Raw genomic sequence first — 20,718 nt, 5'->3', positions numbered from 1 at the left:
CCCCCCCCGCTGCGCAGGTAAGTCCTTCCCAGCTTCAGTGCAGCTGGCACAGCATCTTATCCTTTGAAGAGCCCGTGGGAGGAGACTTTGCTCCTCCTTCTTCCTGAAACCACGAAGTGCCATGAAGGGAGGGAGGCGATGGGGTCTGATTGCACTGGGTGGAAGTGGTGGCAGCAGTGGGGGGGGGGAGGTAGGCAAACTAGTAGACGAGCTGCCCCTGGTTTTACCTCAGAAATTTCAACCACTGATTTCACTTGACCTTTTCCCTCTATGTTGAATAAAATATCTTGTTAATCTGGAATATAAAAACTTCTCAAGTGACATTAAAGTTAAAGGGGACTCCCAATCCTTCCCTCAGGTTTCTGGGCTGAGCAAACAGCCAAAATATTATACTTTCCAAGTGGGGTAGCCAGAGTCCTTCATGAAAGAAAAAAAAATACATTACTAGGGTGGCACAGTCAGACATGGATAGAAAAATGGAGCAAAAATCTTTCATCTGAAACAACATAACAACACTTCCTGCTGAGCCATGAAGACTATTTAGCTATTTCCAACTGGAATGCATGGGGGGGGGGGGATTATCTTGTGATACCTTTGACCTATTATCATATACCTTACTCTGGTCCAGAGCACAATAGAGCTCTATGAAGAGCTATTCATGAGCAGAGAAACTCTATAGTTTTATTTAGTGGCCTCAAAAAGAACAATAGGCTCCCTCTCCAATATTACACCTTGGGAAACCATACTGATAATAAGGACACCGTTAGGCTCACTTCCTGAAAACCCAAGTTTGATTACACAGTATTTTGTGCAAGTGCAAATACAATGTGTTTGAGTTTGCACAAATGGCTACTGTGGTAATTTTCTTGCATTTCGGCTTGCTCAAGAGCTCTAGTGCAGGCAGAAATGTTGTGCTGGATCTAGTCTATTACTTTTGAACATAGGCTAACAGATATTAATTTTATAGCTCTAAAAGTTGAACCAAATGTCATTCAGTTTGATTTTAATAGGTACCTTTTGAGGTGGGGGGTGCGAGAGAGGACTCATACTGACAGGATGATAGGGGAAAACAGCATTACCTGCCCATTACAGTTTAGACTATTCCATAATGCATCTCCACAGATACCTTTTCTTCTTTTGTCAGTCCTCCTTCCGTGTTGATGAGTATTTATGACAATGTTCATCAATAGCTGCATAACTTGCTACTATCCTGGCTGAGTAACACCTACTGAATTTGACTTGCAGAGTTCACATAGAAGAAAAATCACACAGATGGGTAATTTATGGATTCAATACAATAAAAAATGTGCATATCCTACCATCTTGAAGACTGTCTAAGCTTATGATTAGAGAGCTTCTTTGTTATTAGGCGATCAACAGTAAATAACATTCTCTTTTGAAATTACAGCTCATTGTGAAAGTAATCTGTCTTTCAAAGTATGGATCTTTGACTTACATAAGGGAGTACTTATATGATAAGAAAGTTATATGATACTTTGCAACTCAGAGTTAGTGCTTCAGCAGTAACTGAGATACAAATGGAGTGCTGTCATACATGTCCTGTGACATGTACAGGTAACACTTTGCCACATGTTGCATGTATGTAGCTTTCACTTCCTTCTTTCTGTCCTACCTTGTCTTTGAAACACTGATTGTCATAGTCTTTGTGCTTTTGCATAATGCCCATCTTTGATGTAACAGAAATTCACATACAAAACATGGACACTTTAAGTAAGCATGCTGGATACAGGCAGGGACCATACAACATGCACAAATATTCTGAAGGATCTCCCTCCCCACCAAATGACAGAAACATTTACATGCACCACTTAATATCACATTTGGTCATGGTACAGCGAGGAGTGGGTTTTGTAAGCATTCATGACCTTTTCTCTTTGTCAGAGTTTTTTCCCCTTCCATTGGCTTTTACAGTTTTGAGGAGATTGGTGCAAAAATATAATATATCTATATCTATATATCCTTCCAAATGGAACTTGTCTCCACTGTATTCCAATCAAAGGTTCTTGGAATTTCACATTGTGATTCTCCTCTTGCATGAAGTCTTTGCCAGATACACTGATTAGAGGGTCAATGATTTTCTCAGCCACTGAAATAATTCCTCTTTATAAAGTGTTTGCCACCGGACATTGGCTTCCACAGTTTCCACAGCTCGGGAGAAAGAGGCAGCAGATCCTTCCTCATAGGTCTTTATAAAGTTCTTTAGCTGGAAATAAAATGTAACAGTTTACTTTGAGGGTCAACTGAAATGAATATGCTCTTCAAAGCTTATGAACAAGTCAAATGCTGAAGACAAAACTATAAGGTTCTAATGATATTTTGCAGGGAGATTTATTACAAAATGCACTAAGGCAACAGACTGTATCAATTAGGTGTGATGCAATTGCTTCAAATTGTGCTGGAAGATACTGACGTACCAATGTCTGATTATATTAACATCACTTCCTCCATCACTCCTGTAGCCCAGCTGCTTTATGTTGCAGACAGCTGGGCTCTTATCAAGTTTAACTCTTACACTGGAAACTAAATTGGGAAAATTGGAAACAGTCCTAATGTGGCTTGGGAAGCCAAAGTTAAGCTAAAATAACCAAGCTTCATCAGTGAAGAGCTTTAGTTTTCTTCTGTTATTTAAAATGTGTTGAATTAAGTATGAAGAATTTATTGAATAGGTATTTATGGATCTGTCCAAGGAGCTACTGGGCATTGTTACAAACCCTTCTTGAACAGTAAATTATTCTTAGTCTTGCAATAATATAAAAATTATTCTTAGTTTTGCAACAATAGAAAAATAATGTAAAATTATAAAGCAATGTATAAATATTGGTAATAGTATTTGTTTATTAAATATGTATAAATTACTTTATAATAATTGGGCTCTCAGTGAAATGTATGAGAACAAAAGCAAACTATCAAAATAGTCAATAAAAATCACAGCTAAATAAAATATGCAATGCTTTGCAAAGTTACTCCTGGCTAAGCTCATTAGTTTCAATGAGACAGAATTTACAGCATCCACTAGCAACAGATAAAAATCACAGAATTTAAGTAGATAGGAAACTAATTTAGGAACAATAATGCCCAAAGAACTCCATGAGTGAGAATCCAGCCATAGATACATAAACCTAAAACATACATAATAAACTAAAGGCACATAAGGTGCTAAAATATAATAAAGATGTTGCCATGCCTTTAGTGGTGCGGAAGAAGTTCCACAAGTGTGGTGATACAACCGAAAAGGTCCTTTCCCTTGTGGACACTTCCCTATCTTCAATATATGGTAGAACACTCAACAGGGCCTCACATTCTGATTGTAATATGAAGACAAGCTTTCGTGGAAGAAGGCACCAGAGCTTTGATTTGTGCTCAGAAATGGATTTGCAGATGGTATAACCCATTCATTCTCATACAAATGCATCAGTCAGCAACTTTGTGGTTTATACTCTGACTAATCTACAAGGGAATCACCAGGTAAACAGCACTGGAACAAACAAGTCTCAATGTTCTCATAGACTAAGAGTAAACACGTTTCTGAGAAAGTATGCAATGGATCAAGCCTTTAATCAAACAATTTAAAAAGGGACATCTTTACTTTACAAGAGACTCATGTCAGGTATGCTTACTGAATAGTACTGGAGGAACAGTGGTAGGCAACATTATATGACAAAGTACCTTAAGGCTACTATGTGTAACCTTCTTATCAAATATATGAAAACCACAGAGGCCAAGAACACAAAACAATTGCATGCTTTGAGCCAGCATAACATTACCTCATTTAGTTCACTGTCTGTATTAAGAAATTCTGTGACTCCACTGATAAGTTTGGAATTCATAAATAATGCTTCTCCATATCTTCCAGAGCAGGAGTAAAGCAAAAATAGAGAATATATTGAATGAAAATGACTTTGATTACTCAGATCTTAAAACATTTTGAATATAGTAATGCAACACACAGCAAATCCTTTCCTAGGGTTCTGGCATAGACCACTTTGGTTGGGGTAAAATTTATCCTTGCAAGTAAAAATTAAAATTTATTACGGCGAAGCTGGAGCTGAACACAAAATTTGAGGAGAAACTGTGGAAGGATACAGTGAGACCTCAGTCCTACTTTAGTCTGGAAGAAAGGCTGGCTATGATGTTTGCCTACTGCATAGGTAAAATGTCTCAGTCTTTCAGTGCTGTATTGGAGGAAGGTTGCCTTCAACAGCTTCCTTTATCTTTCAGTGCAGAACTGCAGCACAGTATTGGAAGTCAGAGAAGCTTTGCCCATGCAGGGGATGAACTGTCCTTCCACAAGTACTAAGAGAGGGGGACTCAGCATGGAATAAAACTGAGAAGCAGCTTTGAAAATAATTAAAAATACCAAAGGATACTGAAACTGCTCTGCTTCCTTTGTATACTATTTGTATCTGCATACTGTATCCAGATATGGCTTTTTAGGAACTGAACTAAATTATCAGCATACTGTAATTTATCCCATTAGATGTAAAACCTTCCATACTGTTAGCTAAAACTTAATAGATTGGACTGTTTTTTGTTGCCTTGTACTTAAAAACTGAAAACATGACTTTTCTAATTTCATTCAGTTTACCATGATTCTTTATCCTATACGAAAAAGACTGACTTTTGAACCACATTTTTCTTGTGTCTGTGTTATCTGATCATTTGCTTAGGAATTTTTTATGTTGTCTCTCCAGAGTCCTGCTTGAAGTGGCTTTCAATTAGAATAATAAACTTTCAATATAAAAACAACAATCCATAAAAGACCAGTCCAAGGAAATAAGATGGTATAATATCATCCATGAAACACATTCCAGGCCAGAAGCAGACCATAAAATTTAGAAAATCTTACAGTCATTTAGGCCTCAAAAGAGTCTTAAGGGAGGGGTGTTCTGCAGATGAGGAGCCATCACAGAAAATGCCCTGTCTCTATTTGCCACCTACCTCACCACTCAAGAAGAGGGAACAGAGTTTGAGAGTTGAGTCTTAACAAGAAGGCTCAATTCACTACTTTCCAAATGTCAAAATTTGCTACCACTATCATAAAGGATAAAAAAAATGACAGGGAGGGCTTTCTTTGTAGCGGGAACTTCTTTGCATTTTAGGCCACACAACCCTGATGTAGCCAATCCTTCAAGGGCTCTTATTACAGGGTCTACTGTAAGCTCTTGGGGTGTGTGGCCTAATATGCAAAGGAGTTCCTGCTACAAAAAAAAGCTGATCAAAGTATGCTGATCAAAGTATGGCATGCTGATCAAAGTATGTCTGCCTGTGACAACTGCACTCTGGAACCGATTTTCCATTCACCCTACGCCGCTCTGACATTCCTCTTTTCAGCGTGCTGTCCTTCCGATTTTTCACTATTTGCCTCGGGGCTTCAGCTTGCGTTGCTGTTTTTGCGCGGCAAAGAGAAACCGGTTTTTAGCAGTTTCTCTTTGCCTCACAAAAACAGCAGTGCAAGCTGAAGCCCCGGGGCAAATAGTGGGAAATCGGAAGGACGCCACACTGAAAAGTGGAATGTCAGAGTGGTGTAGGGTGAGTGTGAAATCGGTCTGGATCGCTTGCCATTTGTCTTTGGACTCTATGGTCTTCCTTTCTTGTTATTAGATGTATTTTAATGGTGATTTTGTGTTTTAATACTTTCTGTAAAAACACCCAATTCTTTTTATTATTATTTTTCAAAGTTTGTCCTGTTGGACATTTGCATTTTACTTTGTATTGTTGCTTTTTTTTTTTTGCTAATGCAATAAAGATTGATTGATTGAACTAGAAGGCTGGACAGTTTGACAAGAGACAGGCTTTTAGGTACCCTGACCCCAAGGTATTTGTTCACTGAACTTCTATTATAGCATAAATATTGTAGTTGCAATCCTTTCCAGTGAAGGTACCATGGAATTGCCACAGGACATAACAAAGCCATGTTTCTTCCTTCCTTGCTTAGTTTACAGATGAGCACCATTATAGATTGTTACACAAAATGAATAGTTTATGCTTCTTTCCCATTCCTTATCCAGCTTCTTGGCTCTACTTGATCAAAGAACTGAAATGTTGACTGTTGAGTGTTCAGGCCTCCATTCACAGTAATGTTACTGCTGACTCCTTATGCTGATGCTGTGGGGAAGGCATGAAATAGTATTTCATTGTGCCTTTAGATCTCCCTTGATGAAGTGCTACACTCACATAGGGAAGCATAGTATTTGTAGTGTTTTGCCATTTCTTTTTAATATTTACTGTTGACTCAAAAATTCTAGATTCACTTTAGTTAGCTTATTCTCTCTTCTATGTATGCCCTGTTCTTGACAGGAGCTGCAGGCTTAAAGACACTTTCCTGGGAGCATGCCTCATTGAATAACAAGTAACCTACTTCTGTCTAGACCTGCTTCAGATTGCTCCCTGAGCTTCCTGTCAGTAATCTTGCATTTGTTCAGTGTTATGCAGAAAAATAATCATAGGGTTCTTTCTTCCAACAGAAGAAGGCTCCTTACTCCAGAGAAAGTCTCTGCCAATAGCAAAAGAGTATCATGGGACTTAACCCTGTATCAAAATACAATACTAAACAACAGTAAACTAAACAATTATGCTTACATCTATGAACCAAAGATGCATCTCATTGAAAATATTATATTGTTAGTTAGATGTGTACATCTAACATTGGTCTACTTAAAGAAAGGTTTAGAACATGATTGAAAAATGATACTAAAGCCTAAATTTAAGCCTAGAGTAAAACATTAATTTTACCTTGCATTCAATATTTTCCATTTTTCTCTAAAAAACTTCCACGCAAGATCTCTTCCATGTGGATTTCTAGCTACATGGATTATGACATCAATTGCATCTTGGTCCAAGACAACTTCTGAATTGAGAGATAGATTAAGAAGCCTTGAATAATGGGAGAAGGGAAATAAATGGTTAGTGTTTACCAAATATCATGAGATATCAAGACTTGCAGAAATTATCATAAATTACTATATCATTATTAAGTTCCATTGTAGTTTTCCATTTCTATTTGTGATGGACATGAGACAAGGAAGAGTGAGATTTAAAAAGTTACACACTATAGGCATGTGCTATTGTTATTGGTAAAAGGTGGATCCAAATGAAGGTCTAGACCGGGATGGCCAAAGTTGCATAACGCAAGAGCCAAACAGAAGGTTGAAAGCCATGAGACATGAATGTCAGATGTTAGAGAGAACGTAGGTAGGTAGGTAGGGAAGGGAAGGGAAGGGAAGGGAGGAAGGAAGGAAGGAAGGAAGGAAGGAAGGAAGGAAGGAAGGAAGGAAGGAAGGAAGGAAGGAAGGAAGGAAGGAAGGAAGGCAGATGGGGAGGGAGAGGTGTAAAGAAAGCAACTTAACTTTAAATGCATTCTCCAAGTCACTAGGGAGCTTGGAGAACTGATTTAAAGAGAAAAATGCCTTCTCCAAGCCAGCTGGCAGGGCGATGGGGGCTTTGAGAGCCACACAATATGTATGAAAGAGTCACATGTGGCTTCAGAGCCACACTTTGGCCACCTCTGGGCTGGACTTTATCCTTCATTCTAAAGACCTGTCCAAGATAATATCCACTCTATAATGAAACACAATTCATAATGATTTCTATGGGAATGTCATTTGGAAGAAGCGGTATGATATAACACAAGCATTTCCATAGGTTATTGTTTCAGTGTGAATGCTGTGTTTATACCAATACTTCTATTTATGGAAGCATGCTTGGAGGAAAGTGATACTGTTACTGGTATAACAACTGTTTAAAAGATTGGAAATGTCAGATCAATCAACGCACCTGTTTAACAAATTTCTGTCATCACTACATGTTAAGGCTTCTAACAATATTTTCTTCTCTGATACTGCAATTGTAGAGTGGAATTTCATCCAGATGAACTCCCATACATCTTCATCCATCAAAGAAACTCCTGTGCAGTAGACGATGTCTCTTACATTTAATGGTATTCTTTTTATATAAAAAAGTAATATTATGTTAATAGAATTTTATAATAGGATATTTGCAGTAATATTATGTTAATAGGATTTTCAACAAGAGGAACATGCAAATTAAAATTACACATACTTTGATAAAACAAATGGACAGCCATTGCAAATAGAGCTATGTGAGCCCAATTCTTGCCATTTTCCTTTATGCTTGCTAAGGAAACAAAGCAGATCTGATTTTGTCGTTAGGGCAGGGGAGAGAAAAAAAAGAGCTGCAATCAGGGGTCATTTTGTAGAAAAAGAGGAGCCTGAGCTCATTAGCACAACTCATTTGCATGTGCCACACACCCAACATCACTGAAAAGTGTACTAAAGTATATCAGCTCAGCATCTACCTTAAAATGCTACTTGAATTATAACTGTCATAATAAAACCTTACTCTCATCATACTTTTAAAATTACTTGCTCCTATGTGGCCACAGTGGCATGATGAAGATTTACATCTTTCTGCTTTATATGTTTGGGTTATTTTCCATTTTTTTGTGGAGAAAAATATTACAAAGTTTGTCAGTTCTTAGAGTTCAGCAAAATTCTCACAGGTGGTTTGAACAATTGGGAGGGTGGGGTAAGAAAGAAAGAGTACAATAAAATTTAGAGGTTCCAGAGCTCTGCTCCTGTGAGCTCCTGCCCACAATGAGACCTGGCTGAAATCATTATCTCACAAGTGAAATAGAGCCGGGCTGATTGCTGAGTTAATACTTGGAGTTCTACACTTTTAAGCAATCTAGCAGTAGTGTCCATTACCTACTATTATATTGATATAATGCATGAAGATATGCATCATTTCCCTAATATTCTATTAAAATATGTTTCATGTTGGTACTATATAGATTTGTGTCAACTGGAACATGCCATGGGGTGAGAGATCCACAGTTCCAACTGGGGACTAATGCAAGGTTGCTGTGGCTCTTCAAGGATCTGTTTCCTGTGCTACAGCTGATTTGTGGCATTTCCAGGAGAATCCAAACCCAGGTGTGTTGACAGAAAAAGCAGCTCCCTGTTTATCATAAGTATTACTCTGCTTGCAATGGCCAGAGAATGGTCAAGCGGCATACATGGTTCTGCTTTCAAAAGGGATTGAAACAAGGCCAGCTTTCCAGCTACCCACACCAAGCAGTGCAGGAGGGGATTTGGGAGAATAGGAGCAAAAAGTTGCTCAAATTTCTTTCTTGTCCCTCTGAGACCACATAGGAACAGAGATGTAACAGCAGGAGGCCAGGGAAAGATTCCTGCTTTTCACAAATATAATCCTTTATATAGTAAAACCCCTTTCATGTTGGCAAAATGGAGCACCCTGATTGGTTGGGACTGTGCTGCATCAACCTTTGGCTGTCAAACCCTCAATCAAGGTCCGTTGTGTTCCATTGGCTGAGGATTGAGGCACGGCTTCACAGAGGAGAGAAAGAAAGCCTCCCCTTGACTGGCAGACAGAGGGAGAAGGGAAACTGCCACAGCTCGTGGCTCTTCCTGGCAAATGTTTAAAAGGAAGAGAAGCAGAAGAGTCTGTTTGTTTAGAGGAAAACTCCATCCCTTAGGCTGCTGTGCTTTTGTTTTCCTCTTAGTCTAAAAAAGTTGATTGAAATACAGCAGATAGTTACATTTAGCAGCTCCAGTGACTCAATTGCCCCAGGGAGATAACAAAAGTGCTTGTATGCTGTGTTTATTTGGCTGCTTTGTGAGTGTGTGCAGTTTCCTTTAGTGGAAGTGCAGCCAGCTTGGATGCAAGACAATGAGGAAACCTGAATGGGTATGGCTAGTAAGCAGAGCCATCTGGGTCTTCCTGGTGATTATGTAAAAGGAATAGAAGCAGAAGAGTCCCTCTGTTTGTTTGGAGGAAAACTCCACCCCTTAGGCTGTTGTGTTTTGGTTTTCCTGCTAGTCTGAAAAGGTTGGTTGAAATACAGCGGATGGTTACATTTAGCAGCTCCAAGGAGTCTGTTTGTTTAGAGGAAAACTCCATCCCTTAGGCTGCTGTGCTTTTGTTTTCCTCTTAGTCTGAAAAAGTTGATTGAAATACAGCAGATAGTTACATTTAGCAGCTCCAGTGACTCAGTTCCCCCAGTGAAATCACAAAAGTGTGTGTGTGCTGTGTTTATTTGGCTGCTTTGTGAGTATGTGTGCATGTTCAGTTTCATTTAGTGGAAGTGCAGCCATCTTCTGGGGCATGGGGAAATAAAGACTGTATTCAGGGGAACTGCACTGCTGTATTTTTATTTATGTTTTTAGGAGGAATGGGAAAGTCTCCTGCCTCCGCCCCAAAGTCCACAGCTATTTTCTGCGTTCGACCTGGCAGCCCTACAACCAAGCTTGGTTCTGTCAGTAAAAGGTGGAGGAAGGAGGCCCTTTCCAGGCCTATTTTGGCCTTAGAGGAAGAGCCCATTGGGGCAAGTCTTGACTAGGACTGTCAGCTCCAGGTTGGGAAATTCCTTGAGATTTTTGTGATGGAGTCTATGGAAGCCAGACTTGGGGGAAGGGAGAGGCCCCAGCTGAATATAATGTCATAGAGTCCACCCTCCAAAGCACTTATTTTCTTCAAGGGGAAAGAGATCTATTGTCTGGATTTCAGTTGTGATACCAGGAGATCTTCAGCCTCCACCTGGAGGTTTTCTAACCTAGGCCTGGCACCACCCTCTGGGTGACCTGATGCCACTTGACTGGCATGACTTAATTAGGTCTGGCTGTTTTCATCTTTTCAGCAGCAGTCCCCCATGACAGTAACTGTGATGTGGCAGTCAGTGCTTCAGAGCAGGGTCTGCCAGACTCAGGTTCCTACTGTGGAAGCTGACTGGGTGATTTGGACCACCCACAAACTTTCAGCCTAACCTACCTCACAGGGTTGGTGTGTGGATCAAAAGAGGGAGAGGAAAATGATGAAAGCTGCTTTGGTCCCCACTGTGGAGAAAGACGGTCCTTTTCTTAGGTAATCTACCCCATATTTCCCCACTGTCTTTGTTTTCCTTCCCAACAGCTGCCTTCTTGACATACCTTGCCTGTCTCTATCTTTCCGTTTCCCTCCCCAGCCCCCCAGCCCAGGCCACAGCAAATTTCTAGCACCCATTGTATTTTTCCCTACAACTGGCCTTATTACTAGTATAACATAATAACACTCTGAATATGACATGGCTCACTCACACATACATGTACAACCATCCTATCTTCAATACTATCTCTGTGCGTTGCCTCTTCTGTTTAAAGTGACACTTGTAATTATTTGAACAGTTAGGGATGCATGAGTCACAGAATCATAGAGTTGGAAGGGACTTCCAGAGTCACCTAGTCAAATCCCCTGCATAGCTCAGAAAACTCACAGATACCTCGCCCCACACATTCCCAGTGACACTTGCTCCTCTCCCAGAAGATGGAAGGAAAAAAACCCCTCCAGGATCCCTGGCCAAACTGGCCTGCAGAAAAATTTCTGTCTGATTGCAAAGTGGTGAACAACATTCCCTGGACATGTAAGAAAGGGCCATGAGAACTAAACACTGATTCAACCCTCCTTCTCATGATCTGCCTAAGTTAAAGAATCAGCATTGCTGCCAGATGGCCATCTAGCCTCTGTTTAAAAACCTCCAAAAAAGGAGACCCCCACCACCTCCTGAAGAAGCCTGTTCTACTGAGGAAACACTCTAAATGTCAGGAAGATCTTCCTAATGTTTAGTCAAAAACTCTACTGATTTAATTTCAACCTTCTGAAGCCATAGAAAACAACTCTGCACCATCCTCTATATGACAGCCCTTCAAGTACTTGAAGATGGTGATCATATCACAGTCATCTCCTCTCCAGGCTAAACATACCCAGCTCCTTCAGCCTGTCCCCATAGGACTTGGTCTCCAGTCCCATCACCATCTTCATTGCTCTCCTCTGGACACATTCCAGCTTGTCTATATCCTTCTTAAATTGTGGTGCCGAAAACTGAACACCATGCTGTAGATGAGGTCTAACTAGAGCAGAATAAAACAATACCATCACTTTGCATGATCTGGACACTACACTTCTATCGATACAGCCCAAGATTGCATTTGCTTTTTTAGCCACCTCATCACACTGCTGACTCATGTTCATTTGGGTCATTTGTGGCTTTAGATGAGGAAAAATCTTTGAACACGGATAGCTCTGATCATGTGTCAATAACCTACACCCTGTGCTCACTTTGGCAGCACATATATTAAAATTTGAACAATACAGAGAAGAATAACCTACACGCTCATATTTTTCCAGTCATGAATGCTTTTAATAGCAGATCTATATATCCACATCTAGTTAATCCAAACAAAATTCATCCAAAAAATGTGCTAAATGAAATTTTGTTCCATTATTAGGAAATAAGTAAACATAATACAAGTGAAAGCATATAATTGTAAACAGTTTAAAAGAATTCTTAGAAGAAATCTGTGTCAGGATTATGAACACAGTATTTTTTGTCTGTGTGTAAAATGGACATTGATAAAAAGTAGATATTTCCATAGTTATTTTGTTTTTACCACAAATTCATCATGCAACTGCTGTCAGCTGTTATTTATTTTTAAAAAATCTTGTTCTTTTTACCAATTAATATGGACCATAGCTTTCTAAAATAAAATAAAAAACCCAAGGTCTACATTTTATACTTTTAGAGTTTCTTGAAAACAACATATATGAAACTCTAATGCTGCATCTTCAGTTTTACTGCAGGAGCAGGGCATATTGGCACACTATCCAAATGGATTTGAGAAGAAACAGTAGGTTTTTTTGTTATTTAAATACTGATAAAGATATTTCTATTTCTAACAGGACTATCTAGCCTGCTGTAATTTTTATAAATCAAAGCTATGATGAATACTGCAGAAAGTATATGAGTATTAACTTTTGAAAGTGTCATTTTAAATGAATCATTTTAATACTGTTGTAATTTTTAAATTGTATCTTAAGAGACATGGTGAGGGTAAAATATGGGGCTAACATAGATGGTGATAAAAACTATTTTGAAAAACATTAAAAATTAAACAGAAAAATAATTAAAATCATGCTGTGCCTTTACAGAGAAATCTATTTCCCGATGATTAATAATAAAGCTTTACAAATAGTTAAGAACAATCTTTTTAGTTGTAATTAATTGGTACATGCTTGTTCATGTTTGAATTAAGTTCTAACAAATGGAAATACATTTATAAAATGGGCTCTTAATTATTTATCTTCCAGGCAAATGGTGTTCTAATTTCTTCAAATGTAATTGAATGCAATTTAGGCAGTTCTTTGATTTACTGACATGTTCCAAATAATTTAGGAAAACTTTTAAGAAAGAAAATTAATCAGAAGTCCTGGATTAATTCTGAGAATTTAGCCAAAGTTTATTTTATGTGATAGCACTAATTACAGAATTTTTGAAACATAGAACTCCCATAAGAATACAAATGTTTTGAAGATATGTAATAATTGCCATTTTACACACTATGATAGTTGTGGTGCCTACTAGGTACTACTAATTCCTAACGTATCAGTTTAGGTTGTAGCACTTTACCACACTAATCTGCATTCTTGCAGTTCTGCATCCATGAATAAAATGCTCTCATAATCTTTTTTGTAAAAAGTCAAGATAAAAAGATCAATAATTTTTAACCAATTTAGTCCCTTATCCAATGCTACCTAGGGTTGTGTCCAGAGATAGTTTTGGACTGAGGGATGCCTTCCCTGCTTGCTCTGATGAAGACTTAACTTAGTGTGTCTTTCTGGTGCCCCGGGGAGTGGGGGTGCAGAGGTCAAAATGGCAAAGATCAACTTCACCCAAATAGGCCAGCAGCAAGGCCATGATTGGTGGAACAGGCCCAGCCTAGAAGAGGTGTGGATGATACTACAAAGCCAGGCTCCAGCAGAGGGTAGTCCGGCTGAAAGACTGAGCTTGCTGGAAGCAATGGGAGGGTGGGCTCACTGCAAGGTGGGAAGGACCCAGAGACCTAGTAGCCCTCTGTCTATTCTCACTGGTTGTGATGAAGCAGGAGTCAGAAAATGGCAGGGCAAGGACAGGTGTAGACAAGGAGAAGAGTCAATTAAGGTCACTGACCTCGGGATAGGGAATGACCAAGACACCATCTGGGTGGACCCTAGCCCAGGATTGAGTGCCAGTTTGGGAGGGGTGGAGACAGTGAAGGTTACAATGAAGACTCTCAGTGATGGCTAGAGAGCAAAAGCAGGTTCCACTTCAGCCTGTGAGGGCTCCTGCGGGTGGAGGAGAGGAAAAAGGTGAATCACCTCTCTCTGTTTTCAATTCTGAGGCTTAAGGAGAACAAAGGGCTTATGGCAGGATGACAGGTAGTAGAGTGAGACATGGCAGCAGGCCTCATTTTGGGCAGGAGCTCACAGGACCGGAGTTCTAAAACCTCTAAATTTTATTGTACTCTTTCTTTCTTACCCCCCACCACCCAAAAAGTTACTTGCTTCTGGGCTTCATTGTTCAAATCTCCTCTGAGAATTTTGCTGAACTTTAAGAACTGACAAACTTTCTAATATTTCCCCCCCCCCCCACAAAAAAATGGGAAAATAACCAAAACATATAAAGTGGACAGATGGAAATCTTCATCATGCCACTGTGGCCACATAGGAGAAAGTAATTTTAAAAGTATGATGCGAGCAAGGTTTTATTATGACAATTATAATTCAAGAAGCATTCTAAGGTAGATGCTGAGCTGATATTATTTAGTACACCATCGGGTGATGTCAAGTGTGTGTGGCACATGTAAATAAGTTGTGCTAATGAGCTCCAGCACCTCTTTTTCTATGAAAAGACACCTACATGGCAGGAGGAATGCCACAGGTTAAGTATTTCTGGATTTCTAACCTAATCTGCTCTACCAGGATTTGAACTCATTGTTTCTTGGACGACTTCTTCAATGTCCATCTTAACAGTTATTTTTCTTTTTGTTCTGAGCAATCTATTTTGTAATCTGATACTGTTTTTAGTTCTTGATACTCTTCCTGTGAGCAACATACAGTTGGGCCAGCAGAATTCCTTTCTTACTTCATTAGAGAAGTTGATACTCACAAATTGTAGCATATCAAAAGCTGGCAAATCAGACATTTTTACTGCATAGCTTCAGCCTTTTCTTAACTTGCATTAAGGAAACAATTCATGGTGCTGAGAGGAAACTTTTCAGATAAAAATAAAGAGGAATCTTGTTGAACATAAAAGCATCATTTTTTAAAATAATCTAGCATGTGTTTGCCTTCAAGGATCTGTACTAGGACTGGTGCTTTTCAACTTGTTCATAAATGGTCTGGAGTTAGGGGTGAGTAGTGATGTGGCCAAGTTTGCAGATGACACCAAATTATTTAGAGTGGTCAAGACAGAAGCAGATTGTGAAGAGTGCCAAAAGGATCTCTTCAAACTGGGGGATTGAACATTAAAATGACAAATGAGATTCAATGTAAGTGTAAAGTGATGTAAAATGGGGTAAATAATCCCAACTTCACACATTCACTGATGGGATCTGAGCTGGCAGCAACAGACAAGGATTGATTCCCCACTAGCCTTGTCCCGGTCTCACACTCCTCAATTTTGCACAAGCTGCCCCGGGGTTCCAACTCACTCTGCCTCTTTTGTGTGGCAAGCAGAAATTTAAGGCCCCATCCCTTAAATATCCATGAATTTCCAAACCTGGAGTTGGCAACCCATCTCCTTCCCTTTATCTGCTTCTCTGACTTCAGGTTTCCATTGCCTTCCCCCTCCCTGCAGCCTCTACATAGGAAAATTACAGTCTTTCTTCACAGTGGGAGGGAGGACCAAAACAGTTTACATCATTCTCCTCTCCTCTTTGTGATTTGAACAACAACCCTGTGATGCATGTTAGGCTGGAAGTCTGTGACTAGTCTGAAATCACCCAGTCAGCTTCCACAGCAAGAACCTGGATCTGGCAGACTCCACTCTGATGCTCTAACTTCTACGGCCTCCTCAAACTTTACCACAGAATCTCTAGGAATTTCCCACCAACCTGGAAAGATACCACTAAAGGCCTCTGGGTGAGTGCCTCCCCACCCTTGCTGTCTTCCCACCCATCCAAGTGAAGGCATTCACTCCCCCCCACCTCAATGGGAGCTGATCTCTGCCATCTGCAGAGCAGCTGTAATTCTGAGTGATTTCCAGCCCTTGCCTGGAGATTGGTGACAGTGGTTCCCAGGAGGAAAGGCTTCTCTCTCTCTCTCTCAGAGGCCTGAAGTGATACCATAGGAATTTCCCACCAACATGGAAAGGTACCACTAAAGGCCTCTGGGTGATTGCCCCCCACCCTTGCTGTCTGCTTCAATTTTAAAAAGTTTTATTAGTTTCAGAAAAAAAATAGGGGTAGGGAATAGAAAACAGAATACATATTAACCTTGTTCTGCATAAAGTTACTTTCAAAGAATACAAACCTACATCTGCAATACTTTCTTAAAATACATAAATTGTCACATATTATTATCCCTAAGCTAAACATCATCAACATTTTGATATTTTATATTATGTATCTTTTAGTTAAGATATCTATTAAGTCTGACAATTGCAATAAAGACAATTTTGTAATATGAAATACAGGAAAAAGGGAGAAATAAGTTCACATCAAAGAATCTTAAGAGTCTTGAGTGTCTAACCAGGCATAGAATTTCATCCAATATTTTCTTGCTTCATCCTTAGATTTCCCAGCCAACAGCTGGGATAAAAAAAATCCAGCTCTGCTGTTTCCAGAATTTTTCCCACCAAGTCTGTTTTCATGGGAATTTTCTGAGATTTCCATCTCTGCGCCAAGAGAATCCTGGCTGCTGTGTTGAAACGTGCCAACAAATGTCTCATTTCTTTGGAACAGTCCTCAGGAAATATATTCAATAAAAATAGTTCTGGTTTGAATTGAATCTTGTCTTCATAATTTTCTGTAGTATTTCATGAACCATTTTCCAATAGTCCTTCACTATCTCACATGTCCACCACATATAAAAAGAGCCAACTTGTTTAGTACATTTCCAACATTTGTTAGACATATTAGTATAGATCTTACACATTACCATCTGCTATCCTATTTGGTAGATTTAACAGGATTGAGTACTCTAATAGACATTGTATTTGTAATTCCAAGTGTATTGAAACTATTTCCCATGTACTACTGAACTGTCCTCTTTATGAAGATATTCGTTGTATATACTTGAAAGATATCTTAGCAGATATGTTGGGCTGTGCTGATTCAGACAAAGTCCACAAACTTTTAAATGACACTTGCGCTGAGGTAACTTTAATGGTGGCTAGATTTCTCCAACAGGCCATGGAAATACGACAGAGAATGGTTCTGGAATGACCACATTTTATCTTTTAATTATTTAATTTGGCTAAACTCGACTCATATATATTTTACTTATTTTATGTATTTCAGCTCCCTATGTACTTTATAATCTATGATTTTATATTATTTATATTGCTATTTTACTGCTAAATCTGTTTTATGCCAATAAAGGCTTGCTATTTGCTATTTGTTTGTTTGTTTAAAAGTTACTGACCCAGTTAATTTAACATTGAGCTTCCACAGTCTCTCCCATTCTTCTAATGTAATGTTGTGGCCAAAGTTTTTCGCCCACTGAACCATACAATCTTTTACAACTTCATCTTGTGTCTTCATCTGAAGTAGATATGCATATAATTTGGAGATTAACTTTTCCTGTGGACCTAAAAGTATTTTATCAAATGGGTATTGTTCTGTATTGAAGCCTGTCATCTTGTCTTTTACATACCTAGATTCAACTTGCATTCTCAACCAACAATTCATTTTAATATCCATATTTTCCAACTCCTCTCTAGTTTTCAGCTGATTATCTTTTCCCAATGAGTCATCATATCTTTAAGTCTGATTTGGCTTTTAAAGATTTGGATGGGTAAATGCTTCCACTGGAGAGACCCATCTTGGAATTTTTTGATAAATTCTAATTTTTAACCATGACCACGTGTGATACAAGGATTTCCAAAACCAATTGTTCTTAAAATAGGAATGGCCTTCAAGTCTTTGATACCATAGGTATGCATGCCACCCCATAGTAAGATCATGTCCCTCTAACAACAATTGTCTCTTATCATTCAGTAATATCCAGTCTCTTACCCACAAAAGCGCAGAAGCTTTATAGTACAATTGCCAGTCTGGAAGACCCATACCTGATCTTAATTTGGAATCTTGCAATGTCTTTAGTTTGATTCTAGGTTTTTTGCCTTGCCAAACATATTTGGAGACCAACTTGTTCAATTCTTGAAAAAATCCCTATTTAAAAAACTGGAATAGTTTGAAACAAAAATAATAGCCTTGGAAGGATATTCATCTTTATTAAGGCTATTCTTCCCATTAAAGATAGGTTCAAGTCATGCCATTTTTCCAAGTATTTTTTAATTTCTTTAAGTAGTTTATCATAATTAAAGAAATTAAAAAAGACTTGGAAAAATGGCATGACTTGAACCTAATTATCTGTTTTTAAATTGCTACACTTATTTGAAATAAGAACACCTAGGTATTTGATTCTTTTCTCATACAAAAACCCTGATTTTTGCTGAAGAGATTGAATTTGTTCCATCATCATATTCTTTGTCAGAAATTTTGTTTTGTGGTAATTAATCTTCAATCCTGCCTAGTAGCTAAATTGTGTGATCTTGTTTATAAGACAGTCTATTGAATCTATTGGTTGCTCTAATATAAAAACTAGATCATCTGCAAAGGCTCTCAGTTTATATTGTTCACTTTTTATCACTGTTCCCTTGATACTTGTATCTTCCCTTATTTGGTTATTCAGTATCTCTAGAGATAGAATAAAAAGTAGAGGTTACAGTGGACAGCCTTGTCTTGTACCTTTTTTAATATTAGTTGCATCTGTCAGTTCGCCGTTCACTGTCACCCTTGCATTTTGAAAAGAATATATTGCTTCTTCTGCTCTCAAAAAATTTTCACCACATTCCATACTTTTCAATTGTTGTAGCGTAAATTGCCAATGAACATTATCGAAGGCCTTCTCAGCATCCAAGCAAATTAGAGCCAATTGTTTCTCTGGATGAGTTTCATAATATTCCAAGATATTACAAACTGTTCTGACATTATTTTTCAGGTATCTTCTAGGAAGGAACCCTGCTTGATCATAATGTATTGTAGACTGTAAAACTTTCTTCAAACGTTGGGCCAGTATCGCGGCAAAAATTTTATAATCCACGTTTAAAATGGAGATTGAATGATAGTTTTTAATATCTTTCAGATCAGTATCTTCTTTTGGAATCAAAGATATTGTAGCCTCTTGCCATGAAATTGGTATTTGGCCTTCCTCTTGAATCTTTTCAATGAGATGCTTAAATGGTAATAATAAAAACTCCTCATAGGCTTTACAGAATTCAGCAGGCAGTCCATCTGAACTGGGGCTTTGCCATTCTTTTGGGATGCCATTACGTCTCCAAGTTCTCTTATTGTTATTGGCTCATTTAAAATTTGTTGCTGTTCCTCTGTAAATTTACTAAGGTTGTTTTGTTTAATATAATCTTCTAGATCTATTTTATGAATTTGCTTATCTTCATATAATTTTTTAGAGAACTTTCCACGATTTGATATATCTCTTGCTTTTGAGTTTTTTCTTTATTATTCTCATCTTTCAGGATTGAAATTATTCTTTTGGCCTTTTCTTTTCTCATCCTATAGGCCAACCACCTTCCAGGCTTGTTGGCATGTACAAATTTTTTTTGTCTAGCATACCTCATTTTTATCTCCGTCTCCTCCATAAGTAACAAATTCAATTGGTGTTGTATTTTTTTTTACCTTATTTTGAAATTCATGTTTTGTTGGTTGTTTTTTAAGGTTCTTTTCAGCTTCTCCCGCTTAATGACATTAATTTTTGAAAATGTTCAGTTCTTTCTTTCTTTTTCTTGATACTGTATCTAATTGCAATTCTTTAAGAAATTCTTTATCTTTATCTTTCAAAATTGAGATATTTAACCTTCATGATCTTCTCATTCGTGTACCTTTGAACTTTATCATTACAGGACTATGGTCTGAAATAACTCTTGTTTGAATTTCTGTCTCAACTAAATCTTTGATCAGACTTGTAGAAAGCCAACACATATCGATTCTTGATCATGTTTGGTGGCTAGAAGAATAGTAGGTGGAATTTTTAGAATTTGGATAGCTTGTTCTCCATACATCAACCAAATCCAGTTCTTCTGCTAATTTCCAAAAACTTATTGGCAATTGAAGACTTTTGCTTTTAGTCTGTTTGTGCATTTTTTGTCCAGTTGTCTGTCCGAAACTGTGTTGAAATCTCCTATTAGCTAATATTCTATATACTCCAAATTTGATTAAGACGCAAGTCTTGAAAGAATTTCTCTTGTTGTTCATTTGGGGCATAGATATTTGCCAGTAAATTTTTTTTACTGTCCCGAGGTTCCGCAGCCATGAAAGCTGGCGTACCAGCAGAAAAAAGATGAACGCCTGACTGCTTTCTTTCTTTCGCTTTTCTCAATATGCCTTTGATGTAGCATCTTTCTACTCCTAATGTGGCAATTCTACTTGACAAGTAAGTGACTTTTCAGTACTGCTGGCTAATGGGTTGTTTTGCATAACGAGAGGCTAGCTCAAAGGAAGAGAAATGAGGCCTCAAAAAGTCTACGAGCAATATTAAGTATCGTTAACTATTTAAATTAAATTGAATACAAATACTAAAATTGACCCAGATTATTATTGGACATATGCAAAAGAGACTATCACTAGG

General features: G+C 38.3%; 1 protein-coding gene across 3 annotated transcripts in view; it reads right to left on the bottom strand.

The window, feature by feature from the left end:
* Positions 1-1,034: 1,034 nt before the first annotated feature.
* TRHDE (thyrotropin releasing hormone degrading enzyme) overlaps positions 1,035-20,718 on the bottom strand; it is a 450,694-nt gene continuing 431,010 nt past the window's right edge. For all 3 annotated transcript variants that reach the window (XM_060245085.1, XM_060245086.1, XM_060245084.1), the window contains 4 exons: positions 7,795-7,962; positions 6,754-6,894; positions 3,786-3,867; positions 1,035-2,224 (listed from right to left, as the gene is read on the bottom strand). In XM_060245085.1, coding sequence (XP_060101068.1) covers positions 2,081-2,224; positions 3,786-3,867; positions 6,754-6,894; positions 7,795-7,962 — 535 coding nt within the window. In that variant the 3' untranslated portion in view covers positions 1,035-2,080. The remainder of the gene's footprint in view (positions 2,225-3,785; positions 3,868-6,753; positions 6,895-7,794; positions 7,963-20,718) is intronic.

The sequence above is a fragment of the Heteronotia binoei genome, chromosome 8, assembly GCF_032191835.1.
Source record: "Heteronotia binoei isolate CCM8104 ecotype False Entrance Well chromosome 8, APGP_CSIRO_Hbin_v1, whole genome shotgun sequence".
Classification (NCBI taxonomy): Eukaryota; Metazoa; Chordata; class Lepidosauria; order Squamata; family Gekkonidae; genus Heteronotia; species Heteronotia binoei.
Note: the sequence above shows the minus strand (reverse complement) of the source record. Positions and strands in the feature narration are given on the sequence as shown.